At 38.7% G+C, this 13,038-nt stretch overlaps 1 protein-coding gene across 10 annotated transcripts in view; it reads left to right on the top strand.

The window, feature by feature from the left end:
- LDB2 (LIM domain binding 2) overlaps positions 1 to 13,038 on the top strand; it is a 349,997-nt gene that overhangs the window by 272,511 nt on the left and 64,448 nt on the right. For all 10 annotated transcript variants that reach the window (XM_032494451.1, XM_032494442.1, XM_032494457.1 and 7 more), the window contains exons 3-4: positions 3,145 to 3,317; positions 10,737 to 10,859. In XM_032494451.1, the coding sequence (XP_032350342.1) occupies positions 3,145 to 3,317; positions 10,737 to 10,859 (296 nt within the window). The remainder of the gene's footprint in view (positions 1 to 3,144; positions 3,318 to 10,736; positions 10,860 to 13,038) is intronic.

The following is a 13,038-nucleotide window of genomic DNA, read 5'->3' as shown; positions in this document are numbered from 1 at the left end:
ATAGATAGATAGATAGATAGATTTTAAGCCACTAAGTTTGTAGTAATTTGTTACAGCAACAATAAAAAACTGATACAGTCTCTGACAACATCTTTTTCTCATCACTTTTTTTTGTTTTACACGTGTTCATGCCCCTATTCCACGCTGGAACAAGACAGCATTAATCAGGATTCCCCTGTTTGTAAAATCACAGAAAGCTAACATACACTCACTTAAGCCAGAAGAAGAGGGGGTACATCTCATGTAATTGAGAAGTCCAAGGGACGGAGCTGGTTCATTCCCAGCTAAGCTGAGGGCCCACGTCAGTCTACAAAGACTGTCTCTCTAGTCTGCTTTTCCTTGTATGCAAGCTTCAGGACTTCTATGAGTCACAGGCTTTTAGTGGCAACACTGCCCTCTTTCTTTCAGTGGAGGATTCTAATCTCATCTGCCCGTATTTGTAACCTAAGAGGTTGAAAGAGTGCTATGATTATCCATTGCTACACTTAAAAATGCCCCAAGACTTACTGGCTTAAAATACAAACATGTCTATTATTTACTCATGATTCTGCAATCTGGGGCACAAAATCTATGAGAGGCAGTTCATCTCTGGTCCTTGTGCAACCAGCTTGAGGCAGCTCATCCAGGGCTCAGGGAATCCACTTCCAAAATGGCCTCACCCGCACAAGCTGGTGCTGGCTGTCGTCTGGAAGACACGGTTCCCCTTCATGGGACTGTTCCCCATGGCTGGGTTGGGCTTCCCATGGGATGGCAGCCTTAGGGTAGCTGGACTTTTTACACAGCAACTGATTGTCCTGCAAGCACAAAGTAGAAACTTCTAGGCCTTTTTAGGTTTGGCCCCAAGGGACACAGGTCACTTGTGCCACATTCTATTAAGTAAAACAGATGACAGGGCCCAGCCTAGATTTGAGAAGAAGGCAACGGCAGGAATTCCATTGTTGTGGTTCATTGGGGCAGTCAGGCTAACAGCCTACCACCGTGGATAATGGAGCTTTGTGAGTTATGGTCCATGCAAGACCACAGAAAAAATGGTAGAGGCCATCCCACAAAGGAAACAGGGCTGAAAACAAAGCTCAGGTATCTACACCAATCATTTCCTTCGGGGCTAGAAAGTATTTAAGGAAGCAAACCTGAATTTCCCTCTAAATCTATTTTTTGTGTAGTCTGTACATTACCTGGAGTTTTCAATTGATACTTAAAGTTAAGAAATTTCAAATATTTTTCCCATTTGACTTTCCTTAAACTATGAATGAAAATAATGATAATAGATAGCAAACCCTACTATGAAGAAATTAAATTGTGCAGGATTCATGAATAAACGATAACGTGACTAATCCAGTGATGTTTATTTGCAGTAACCTTTTTAATGTGACAATTCCTTGGATATTATAGTGAAATATTTTCACCCTACATCTATTTTTTTTTTATAGTTAGTATTTATTTGCCACAGTACAGATCCCAAAATGTCAAATTACTAGAGTTGATATATGGTAATTAGTTTTAGGTTAGAAGATTTGAAATGCATTTGATTAGTTTTCGCTGTTTAGCAAAGTACAATAAGGTTTTTCGCATTAACAAAGTTTTCGTCATAATAGATCAGCTATGCATATGTTTTAGGATCTGGTGAGCTCAAATTACTCTTCTTTGAATTTAATATTTAGCAAATAAATCTGCACATTTGGGGATTAGGCAGTATTTAGGAAATGTATGTGTAAGGATTGTTTAGGATGAAATTGCCAAAGATCCTGGAATATTTAGCGCACACTTGTTGATTGGTTTCACTGCAGTAAATATGAAGCAATAACAACTGTATAAATTATTCAGAGACCAGTCATCCACATTGGGCTTCTTTAGAGATCACTTCAGAAAGAAGTTTGGCAGGGTCTTTTTGTAGTTATTATTTTTTCCAAATCCATGTACAAAAGAGATAAAGATCCATATGAAATGGATTAATACCAATTCTTTTAAAATGAAATTAAACATTTTAAAACATTCAAGTGAAGATTGCATGATCTTTCCTACTAAAGCTCTCTTTGGTAATTTATTTATCTTAAATACTATTTTTGTCTTTGAGGAAGCTGTATATAGTGAAGGTTAAGAGATTTATTAAAAAACCTTGGATCACTTGAGAGGGCTTTAGTACTTTGCCTCAAAATCTGCACATAGGCAAAATTCCTGATATTATGAGTTGGGATTTTCGGTGTAAGAGGATTTAAAGTCTCTGCTAAAGCCAGGGCTTGTTAGCTGTTTCTAAGCGTCATATATCAGAGAGACCCAGCTACTTACCAATCTCAAACTAAAATGGGGCAGGACAGGACACACGGAATGAAAGAGACCGATTTAGACCAAGTGGAAGGTATCAAGTTCTCTTAAAATGGGCCTTTTATTCTAAAAAGATATTTTATTCAACTCCAGAAGCAGATAGAATAATCAGCATTCACGTAGGCATGGGTTTCTTTGTACATGCAGATACGCATCACGTTTTAAAGACTTCCTTTCATTAAATCAGTTGGAGACAGTGTTGGAAAGTGTTTTTGTCTTGGTTGTTTGCAGATTTGAAGTTAGAGACCCCAATTATCTTACTAATGAGTCATGTGACTTTGAAACCATTCCTAATAACTTTTTCTTTCATAATAACCTTCTGGGATCTCAGTTCCCTGCTCTCTTGGGGTTGTTCTGAAAATCCAATGAGTGAATTCCAAAATACTTCACACTCCACAAAGCATTACATTATCAAAATTTATATTATTAGGACTACTGCTTCTACTACTAATAAAACATGATTCAGTAACTGGTCTGTAAACGATCCATTGAAAAATCCAGGTCAATTGGATACTTTATTTTTTGAAAATATGTTCATTTAGAGGTCCAAAGTAGTCAGTACATTTGTCCCCCTTATGTTTAAAATACTAACACTCACACTATTGACTTTCAGTGAACACAAGGTCTGGAAAGATGACTTTCTCCTGAATACTTAGGGATTTTATTGTATTAAATGTAACCTAGAAGGGACGTGGCGGTTGAGAAAGAGAAATTTGCCTTCTGGTCTGATTTGTATCCAGTCGGAGATCTGGCAATGGTGTGGGGTGTATGGGACTGTCTGGATATTTCTGCTAACAGTTTGTTTCTCTGTTTCTCCCCCAGCCATCGGCAGGACCCTCATCCCCCGTTACTTTAGCACTGTGTTTGAAGGAGGGGTGACTGACCTGTATTACATTCTCAAACACTCGAAAGAGTCCTACCACAACTCATCCATCACGGTGGACTGCGACCAGTGCGCCATGGTCACCCAACACGGGAAGCCCATGTTCACCAAGGTACAGGGCGGGCTCAACGACAGGGCTTCCTAACTGGGTGTGTTGAAAGATAATCAGGACTGTTTTCTTCTGAAACTTTGAGCTGATTTCTCACATCTCAGACACTTTCAGCACTGTGAGATGATGTTTTTGCTGGTAACATGGCAAGACTCTTTGGGCGGATCCTGTTGTAAACATGTGCACGTGGTACAGAGTACGCCAAAGCCAAATGTGATAGACCCTCAAGAAGAGAGTTTGGGCTGCCTATTAAGACTTAGGCTGCTAAATAGAATTTTGTTGTCTTTTTTCAACTGAGATATAATTGACATATAACAATGTATTAGTTTTAAGTGTACAACATAATGATTTGCTCTATGTATAAATTGTAAAATGATGACCACAGTAAGTTTAGTTAACATCCATCACTACACATAGTGACACTTTTTTTCTTGTGATGAAGACTTTTAAAATCTACTCTGCTAGCATCTGTCAAATATATAATACAGTATTGCTCACTATAGTCCATGATGCTGTATGTTACATAGAATTGTGGTTTTTACACAAAGGGTCTTCTCCACTTAAAAGAACATTCTCCTATTATTGTGTGGTCAGTATGTGTGTTTCATTACTAAAATTAAACAATTTTTAAAGCTAAATTCAAGCAGGGGAAAAAACTGACTAACTACAACTCAACTAGCCATAATCTTTAAGGGACACAAAAAATGTAAAAATATAAATGAAATTAGGGGATTCATAGTGTGAAAAGTTGTTTCCCCAGATTTTAAGAAGTTCTGTGATTTTGGTCAGCGTATTAAGCAAGGAACTCAGCAGATGAGCGACCTCATCTTCTATACATTCTACCTCTATCATCCTCCCCAGACACACAAAAAATGGACACACTGAGTGTTTCCCCTGGGCAAAGACCTTTCGGGAACACTATACATAATCCCTTTATATTTACCCACAAGAAGAAAAATTAGTAAGAACAAATACTTAGTCAAAGAATCTGGGAAAGGGAGCTTTATTTTAATGAACACTAGTCCGTTGCATTTTGACTAAGACTCAGTGTGAAACTAATTTGTAATATCAATGTATATCTCTTTAGTGGAAAACACAAATGACAACTCTCTCTTTACAGTTAAGAGAAGCTAAATTATCAGGGTTAATTGCAAAGGCCCAAATTATAAAACCGAAGATGGGTTTGTTACTTATGCACAATTTGGCTGAAAGAACAAATATAAAATGTTCATTATTTAAAGTATTCTTTGATCTTCTTGGTGCAGTTTAATCCTTTGGGTGCCCATGACAGTGTTAAAAAAAAAAGAGGGGGGGAAAGGAAATGGTTATAAAATGCAAAAGCAAATCATCAAATGCCATTGATTTGATAGCATCTTGATTTTGTCAATAGACATTTTAAACGTGGAACAGGAGATGGGTTTTTTCCTTTCCTCCTTTTTAGCAGTTGAGCAGAGAGGAAAGCTGTCAATCAGGGACCAGGAAGATCCCCACTGCCTGCAGAAGTCCGTGCTGGGAAGAGAGCTTTGCTCTGTAGAAAGGAATGATCACCTGGATGACAGTTTACTCTGTCCGCTGGCTCACTTGTTATGGAAGATACAAAACATTTATATCACCTTGTGGGTAGACAGTCATTTCTAGCCTTCCAAAGCCCAAGCATTACAAAGAAAGCCTTTTTCTGTTGCTTTATTATTGTTTGTGTAGGCTTAGGGCTCCTCTTAGGTAATTCAAGAAAAACACACCAATTCCTTATTGAGATTGGGAAAAAAAGAAATCCATGATAATTAAATAAAACTTTGCCATAATGAAGGAGCTACTTCCAAAGCCTGTAGCCACTAAAAATGAAAATGCCCGTAGTAGTGGTAGCCTTTTCATATATTTCCCCAATTTCTCTTTTTCTCAGACCAAAACTTTTTCATACCTAAGCATAATCAGTTGCTCTGAAGATATAGTATTGTATGTTCCGGACTAGTTTTAAATCAAAAAGAATCCCATTCTTCTGATGAATTTGAAAAGTGCTTTTTAAAATTCAAATTAAGATGGCACTTGCCACAAAGATCTGGTCACCCCCCTGAACTCAGTTCTCTGGGACTCAAGCCTCTGACTACTCATGGCGACACGTTTGCCAACTCTTGTCATGAATAATTCCATACTGTAATGAAAGAAAGATATCACTTTCTGGGAAATGTAGCTTAGCTATGTGGACTTAGTCCAGATGCTAATTATGCACATTTATTTTTAGAAAATTCCAAAGCATTCCTCTTTTTTTTTTTTTGCTCCTTGGCCATCATTATACTACCCAAAGAATCCAATTTTTCTTTTGTTCTTATATTAATTAAGAATAACTCATCTTTGTGTAATAAAAAAGAATGGCTTTTATGTACAAACCAGTGGGCTAATGACCTTTCAGTATCACCAAGAAAAATAATTTGGAAGCTGATGCTTTATTTTTAAAGGGGATTGTGCTGTTAGTACAGGGCATTACTTAGCACATTATGTGTAGGTAGTACCACATTGTTCTAATTTAGAATATCAACAGACTCTAATTCCCCAAATAGCATTTGACCCAGTGTTTCTGGGTTGCTTTTCAGAAAATCTGGTCAACTGGTAAATCCAAAATCAGCCACAGCCCTAATCAACAGTAATACTTAATATTCCTCAGGACCATAGTGAACATTTTGCAATTTCCTGATTCTGGGAACTTTATAGATTATGGATAAATATGTAATTAGAGTGTGAAAACATACATTATGAAATCTTTCTTTTCTGTATTTAATTTCGATTCAAATTGGAAACAGGGCTCAATAATCAAGGAGCGATCACTGAGGTTTTCAGAATCAAAGAGCCTTGAATTGTATTTGAGGGTGTGAATACTGGCAGATACTGAAAGGACCCCTCTCTGGGGAACCTGTTGGGTTATTTGGGGGTTTCTCACAAACTAGGACAATAAATATGGCCTTGACTGGACACCCTTATCACTCCTGTAAGCACAGGCTTATGTTTTTTCTCTTGATCTCAATTACTTAATGAGAATTATTTGCTACTGCAGAGAAGTACCAAGGAAATGCCAACCAGTTTTCCAATACAAATCCTCATTCATGCCTTTGTCACTCAGTTCATCATTCTTACCTGAGGTTGTAGACCACGTTATACTCCAGGATTTATACGTTTATGCTCTTATCTTGACTCTAACCAAATTATTATAATACCAGTGATTATATTCTCTAATAAATGTACATATATGTATTTGCATATTCATTTATACATGCAGCATCTCCAAGTAAAATACAATGAGCTTTATGTAACTGTTCATCTAAAAGCACTAGTCCATGCCTGCTGTTCCAAGCACACAGACCAAAAAAATTAAATAAACACTCCCACCTATAAAGCACATTTTATTTCATAAAAGCTACATGAGAATCATTTTATTACACAATGACAGACATGGTCAATATTGCTTTCCAATTAGTCAAAGAAAGAAAAGGGTTAAAAAGCTACCGGTTAGTTTGAGAAATGTTCTTTTTTAGTTCTCTTGCTCCTGGCCTAGTCTCAAGCTGGCACGTGATCCGCTGAATGCCTGCCAGCCTCTTTCGTGTTGATCCTCCGGAGACCATCTGTGCTGGGGGCATTGATTAGAGTGTGTCTGCTGGGATTACATCTTTTCTGTTGCCATGCCAACTAATCAGCTGATTTTGGTTACCACAGAAACAAAATGTCAGAGCTCACAGTATGGTAACATGAATTCAGCACAACAGAAAATGTTTTCTTAATTGGGGACCCTTTTGATTTTGGATCTCAACTGAAAGGCAGTTTTTTTTTTTTTTTTTAAGGCCAACTTTAGATAAAAGCTACATTAATTGTATTGATTAAGAGGAATGCACAGAATTTTTCTGAAAAGAGAAAACATTAATTCCCCTTCATAAGCTATGACCGGTTTTTTGTTTTTTTTTTCCCCACCATTTCCAAACAAGGAATGTATATATTTTTTCTTAAGTGCCTCTATTCCACTTGCTGATTGTTGCATATGAATTAAATCACAAAGCTTTCAGTTTCCTTTAACCTCCATGATGGGGGCAGGGAATGGAGAGGCTTCGTAGGGCTTGTGAGCAGGCTGTAGGTATCATTACTTGGGGAAGATCAGCGGTGACCAAATTCTCCTCCATCCTTTCATTCAAGAAAGTCAGTCATTTAGTTTTCCTTAAAGAAAACTCTCAACACAGCCAAATGAGATTCAATTCTCAGGATTCCTCTCTCACACATGATCCGCCCTGGATAAAGCTGATCCCTAGGTTTGGACTGAGAAAGGAGGAGCCCAAGGCTGTTGCAATGTTCCCTTTTGTAGACCTGTAGCAGTTTGACTGTAAGAAGAGACTTCAGCGGGTTTGCTATGTCACAGTAAACAAAGAACACAATTTGACTTCACCTTAGAGATGCTCCAGTGGACTAATTCATCAGAAGAACTACATCCATGCCTTCCCATTATGAAATTCTGTTCCAATCAAAGTAAACCAGAACCTCTATCTGCCTTAGGTTTGTGGTTCATAAACACAAAACAAATAGATTAGATAATTTTTAAAAGCCTGACATTTAACTGGGCTGGTATTTGTTTAAACAGCCAATAATCCCCTCTCTTTAAAAGAACAGGATTATAGCATCCAAATATCCCTGTCCTGTATTGTCAAGACATTTCTCTGTCCCTGGCCGGCTGTAGTTACCTCCCTTCTGTGTAAGCCTTCACTGCAGGTGGCTTCTGCCATGTCAACACCCCAGTGCGAACTGTGTGGCTTAATCTCCATGCAACTCTTTTGAAAACCTTGGTAAATTAATTGGGATGCTGATGCTGATGGGATTCTAGAGGAGTGGCGTGGGGACACTGAAGTCTTCCCCCATCTCATTACACTCAACTCTCGTGGCGAAGATGCCAGAAACAAGGCCCTGAAGACCACTAAACTGAAGAGTTTCGGGGCAAGCAGCCCAAATGCCTGAAATTACCCACAGTTCTGCTAATTGGATCTGAGTTAGATAGAGGTCTTCACCCAGATTATCAATAATTATCTTACAATGTTTTTGAGACTTTGGATAAAATGAAAATGGTAGACATTATTAGCATCTTTCTTAAGCAGTGCACTATCAACATGTTACTAATTCTCCTGCACGGACTTATTTAAAGAAAATATTACCTTAAACTAGAGAGAATAGAAAGTCCCTAACCCACAGCCTAGTACATAGTTGGAATTCAATAAATGGGGACTTTTTGTATTAAATTTCCAAAGAGGGAAGTGATTAGTAATATTTCATAAAAGGTTGATATAAATTGTGAATTATCTTTATGAATTATAGTTTTAGAAATATTCCCTATTCATTTGATTGTTATTTTTTTAATGTATAGTTCCATCATTTCCAAAGTTTTGCATTTTTTTTTTAGTCTAAGAAATCCTTCTCCAAAAAACCTTGATCAGAAGTCCAATATTTAAAACAGATAAAACTGAAGATGTTCCAGTTGAATCTAGAAAGTGAGTGGAAATCTCAGCATTCAGGTGGCGGCTAGGCTCTTCTTCCCAGCAAAGCCCCTGAGATACTGTTCATAAATCCTAGGTCTCTGTTGGGCCATCACGACAACCACTGGTTGGGAGATCTCTTTTCTCTGGTTCCATGTCTCTTATCTTTAGAGCCATCATTTACTGTCATTTCACTATGTGCCAGGTACGATACTAGGCAATCTACATTCACAATTTCATTTAATATACTTTCCCAACAACCCTACCTAAGGATATTATTATCCTCATTTTACAGACATGGAAATTGAAACTTAGGGAATTTATTTGATTTTTCCCAAAGATCTAAAATTATTGGAAAGTAGAATCAGGATTCGAATCTAGTACCTTCTGATGCCAAAGCCCCCATCCACTATTCTGTACTGCTTCTTTGAGGCAGACCTGGACTGAATAATGAACTTTAATTATTTAAACTGGACCAATATGCTGCCACCACTTCCTATCTTAGAGTTGAGATAGGATGAATAGTGTGAGATTGCGCAGCATTTTCTTTCATTTCAAAGTCATGAACAGTGAAAACAAAGGTAAATAAAACAGGAACTACATGCCAAAACTCCTCTGACTTTTGAAAGGAGATAAAAATGCTACCCCGTTATTTATATAAAGGAATACTACCCAGCCATGAAAAAGAATAAAATAATGCCATTTGCAGCAACATGGATGGGCCTAAATATTGTCATTCTAAGTGAAATAAGCCAGAAAGAGAAAAGAAAATACCATATGATATCACCCATATGTGGAATCTAAAAAAAGAAAAAAGAGGACACTAATGAACTCATCAGCAAAACAGAAACAGACTCACAGACTTAGTAAACAATCTTATGGTTACTGGGGGAAACTAGGTGGGAAGGGATAAATTTGGGAGTCTGAGGTTTGTAAATGTTAGCTACTATATATAAAAATAGATATTAAAAAAATTTCTTCTGTATAGCACAGGGAAATATATTCAATATCTTGTAATAACTTTTAATGGAAAACAATATAAAAACAAATACATGTATGTGTACGCATGATTGGGACATTGTGCTGTACATAGAAGTTGACACATTGTACCTGACTATACCTGAATTAAAATAATTTTTAAAATGCTACCCTGTCACTCATCACTCTATCAAGGAGTTTCTGAGCCTCAGAAACTCTGCTATGTTTCATTAATAATACATATTTTTCTTAGAAAGAATTACTTGGGTTCCCCAAGACCTGACCCTTTATGCAAGCAGGATTTGTCATTGCTGATAAGATGGGATTCAAGGGATATACTCTGCACTTGCCTCTATCTTCCACATGTCAGTAACCGATACTTGTGCCCTTGGGTTAAGCATTGCCCCCTGACATTTCTCTTTGGAAATGAAATTTTCCTCTGATTGTGCAACCTTGTAGTAATGCATACTTAAACAGGAATACTTTCACTAGATACCTTCGCCCAGAGTAGGATCAGCAAGATTAGAACAGAGCTCTAACTCCGATGGTAGAAGGGCGATGAAAGAGGAGGGAAAAGGAGGTGAAAGGGCACCAGTTTTGTGGGGGACACTCTGTGCCAGGAGTCTTAGACACAGCATCGCTATGAGATAGGTTTTGTCTCATATTTACAAGAAACAGGCTCATGAAGTTTCAGTAGTAACTAGTCAAGTTACAACAGCTCACGGCTGGTGAGCAGCTGTGCTGTCTTTTGCCCTGCCCTCAACCCAGATCCAGAGCTCATACCTGTCTCAGTTCTCCGCGAATACATCATTTGTGTCACACCTTTGTCGAGCTCCAGCGCCACCCCTGGGTGGTCAGGGAGACCGCGCTGAGTGGCTGACATGTGAGTTATAAAAATGTGGTGATCACAAAGTCCGTAACAACTGAGCCTGTTTTTTGTCACTTCCAGGTGTGTACAGAAGGCAGGCTGATCTTGGAGTTCACCTTTGATGATCTCATGAGAATAAAAACCTGGCACTTTACCATTAGACAATACAGAGAGTTAGTCCCAAGAAGCATTCTAGCCATGCATGTAAGTAACAATTTCTATTTAACTTTTTTTCCTTTTAGCCCCTCATTTTACTCAAAAAGAACAAACCCTGTTCCCTGGCTGTGAAAGAACTCCTGTAGTCTTTACATTTTAGGTAATTAACTCTAAATTTTGAGTTTTTCCCTCAATTGTTTGTATTCACATGCCCTTTCTTTTCTCCTTTGTTTCTGAGTTTGGTGCATTGTGAGACTTTTTTTTTTAATACTTTATTATTTTAAACTCCAAATTGAGGTTACCTCAATAAACAGTTTGTACTTTTCTTAAATTCCATTCAGTCATTATCAAGTACTGCTCTGCCTGGGCTAATAAAGCTGTTATGTATAAGTGGGGGAAAGAAATAAAACACGAAGTAAGAAAAACAGTTTCCAGTTTTGATTAGAACCATCTGACAAGACGTGGGGCACATGGACCTCAGATCTCTGTCCATTCCTTTCCTAACTACTGCATTGGAAACAAATGGAATATCTGGGGTCCTCTTGGCTTCATTTGGCCATAAATCACATCGAATTTATTGATCCCCAGCTGAGTGCAAAGGTGGAGTTGATGCCAATCTAGAGAGATGTTTTAAAGGTAGGACTTGATAGGAACTCGTCAGGTCAGTCCCTTAAGGAGTTAAAAGGTATCGACTTAAATAAATCCCTCTTCCAGAATGCACGATGCCACAGTTTCTACAAAAACACTTTGGAGCAAAATCAGACTTAATGAGCCTGATTTTTAAGACCCTGTGCAACACATAGAGAGCACAGTCCCAGCAGCACGCGTTTACTGGGTGTTTGCAACGCCAGGCCGCGTGCTACGCATTTTGTGCACGTGATCGTTAATACCAACAGTAACTCAAAGAGGTGACTTATTATGATTCCTATCTTAAAAGTGAGGAAACGGAGGCTCAGAGAGGTTTAGTAAGTTGCCCAATGTTTTTCAGCCCAAAAGTGATAAATCAAGATTTCAGTTCAACTGGTTCTGACTCCAAAACACAGGCTGGGAAGCTGTCTGTCTCCCCACTGTCCAGCACCAGGCTGTCTTCCCAGGCTTTTGTCCTCAACACCCTCCTCCCAACTGGTTAATATGATCCCTACCCTCTCCAATGGCCTTGTGTTTCTGCTGTGGCACCCACACCCTCCCACTCCATTCTTTCTGCCTATCCATGCCCCAAGTCCTTCGCACTTTTCAAAGCCCAGTTCGCATCCTCCACTCTCTGTGAAGCAGTCTCAGGTAGCCACTCTGATTAGTCTCAAAACAGACCAAGAGGCAGCTGAGGATAGTGGGCGGGAGCCTAGGGCCCTGGAATGAGGCCGCATGAGTTTGAATCCTTGTTCCTGTGTGGTCTTGGGCGACTGACATGACATCTTGTGCTATCAGTCCCTCATCCATAAAATGAGGACTAGTAACAGAGCCTGCCTCAGAGGGTTGGTTTGAAGGATTAAGAGTTAATGTACGTAAGCACTTAGGATAGTGCCTGGCACATAGCAGGACCTCTGCAAGTACTGGCGACTGGCTCTCAGCCCCCGCGGCAGCAACAGCAGCAAAAACATCCTTCCGTGCACTTCTGATTATCCTGTCTTCCGACTACAGTGTAAGCTCCTTGAGGTCGGCCACAACTACTACTGCATCTCTATAGAACCAGCTCTTCCTGGAACCTGCAAAGGGCTCAGTTAACACCAGCTCCATGTCCCCAGAGGACCCCCTTTCCAGAAATTGACATAAAAAGTGATAAGCTCTGTTTTCTCCTACATTTTGTGTTTTTTTAACTGTATATACGCAAAGCTAACTGGTTTTACCACTGTGAGGAAAATTATGTACAGGAAAAGAATAAATGAAAGTGTTGGTGTAACCTACATAGTCTCGTGGATGCAGACATGGAGACAAAGGGATGTTTACTGAAGACTCCCTCTGTTTAGCAGTAATTTTCTTATACCAATTAAGAAAGAAGGAAAGACAAGTGAAAAAAGAGCATCAACCAAGAGATCACCATAAAGTGGAACCCAGAAAGAATTTTCTTTCTTTTTCTGGTCAAACAGAATATTTGGGATGCCCAAACATTGAACATTACATCTTTTTTTTTTTTTTTTAATGTGGCTGATATTTTGGAAAATATGGTGCTTACCCTTATAGTCCTGCAGGATGAAATGTTGAGGACATTTATTTCGAGCCTCAGCTTATA

The sequence above is a fragment of the Camelus ferus genome, chromosome 2 (genome assembly GCF_009834535.1).
Source record: "Camelus ferus isolate YT-003-E chromosome 2, BCGSAC_Cfer_1.0, whole genome shotgun sequence".
In the NCBI taxonomy this organism is placed as follows: domain Eukaryota; kingdom Metazoa; phylum Chordata; class Mammalia; order Artiodactyla; family Camelidae; genus Camelus; species Camelus ferus.
This window is presented reverse-complemented; position numbering and strand designations above follow the sequence as displayed.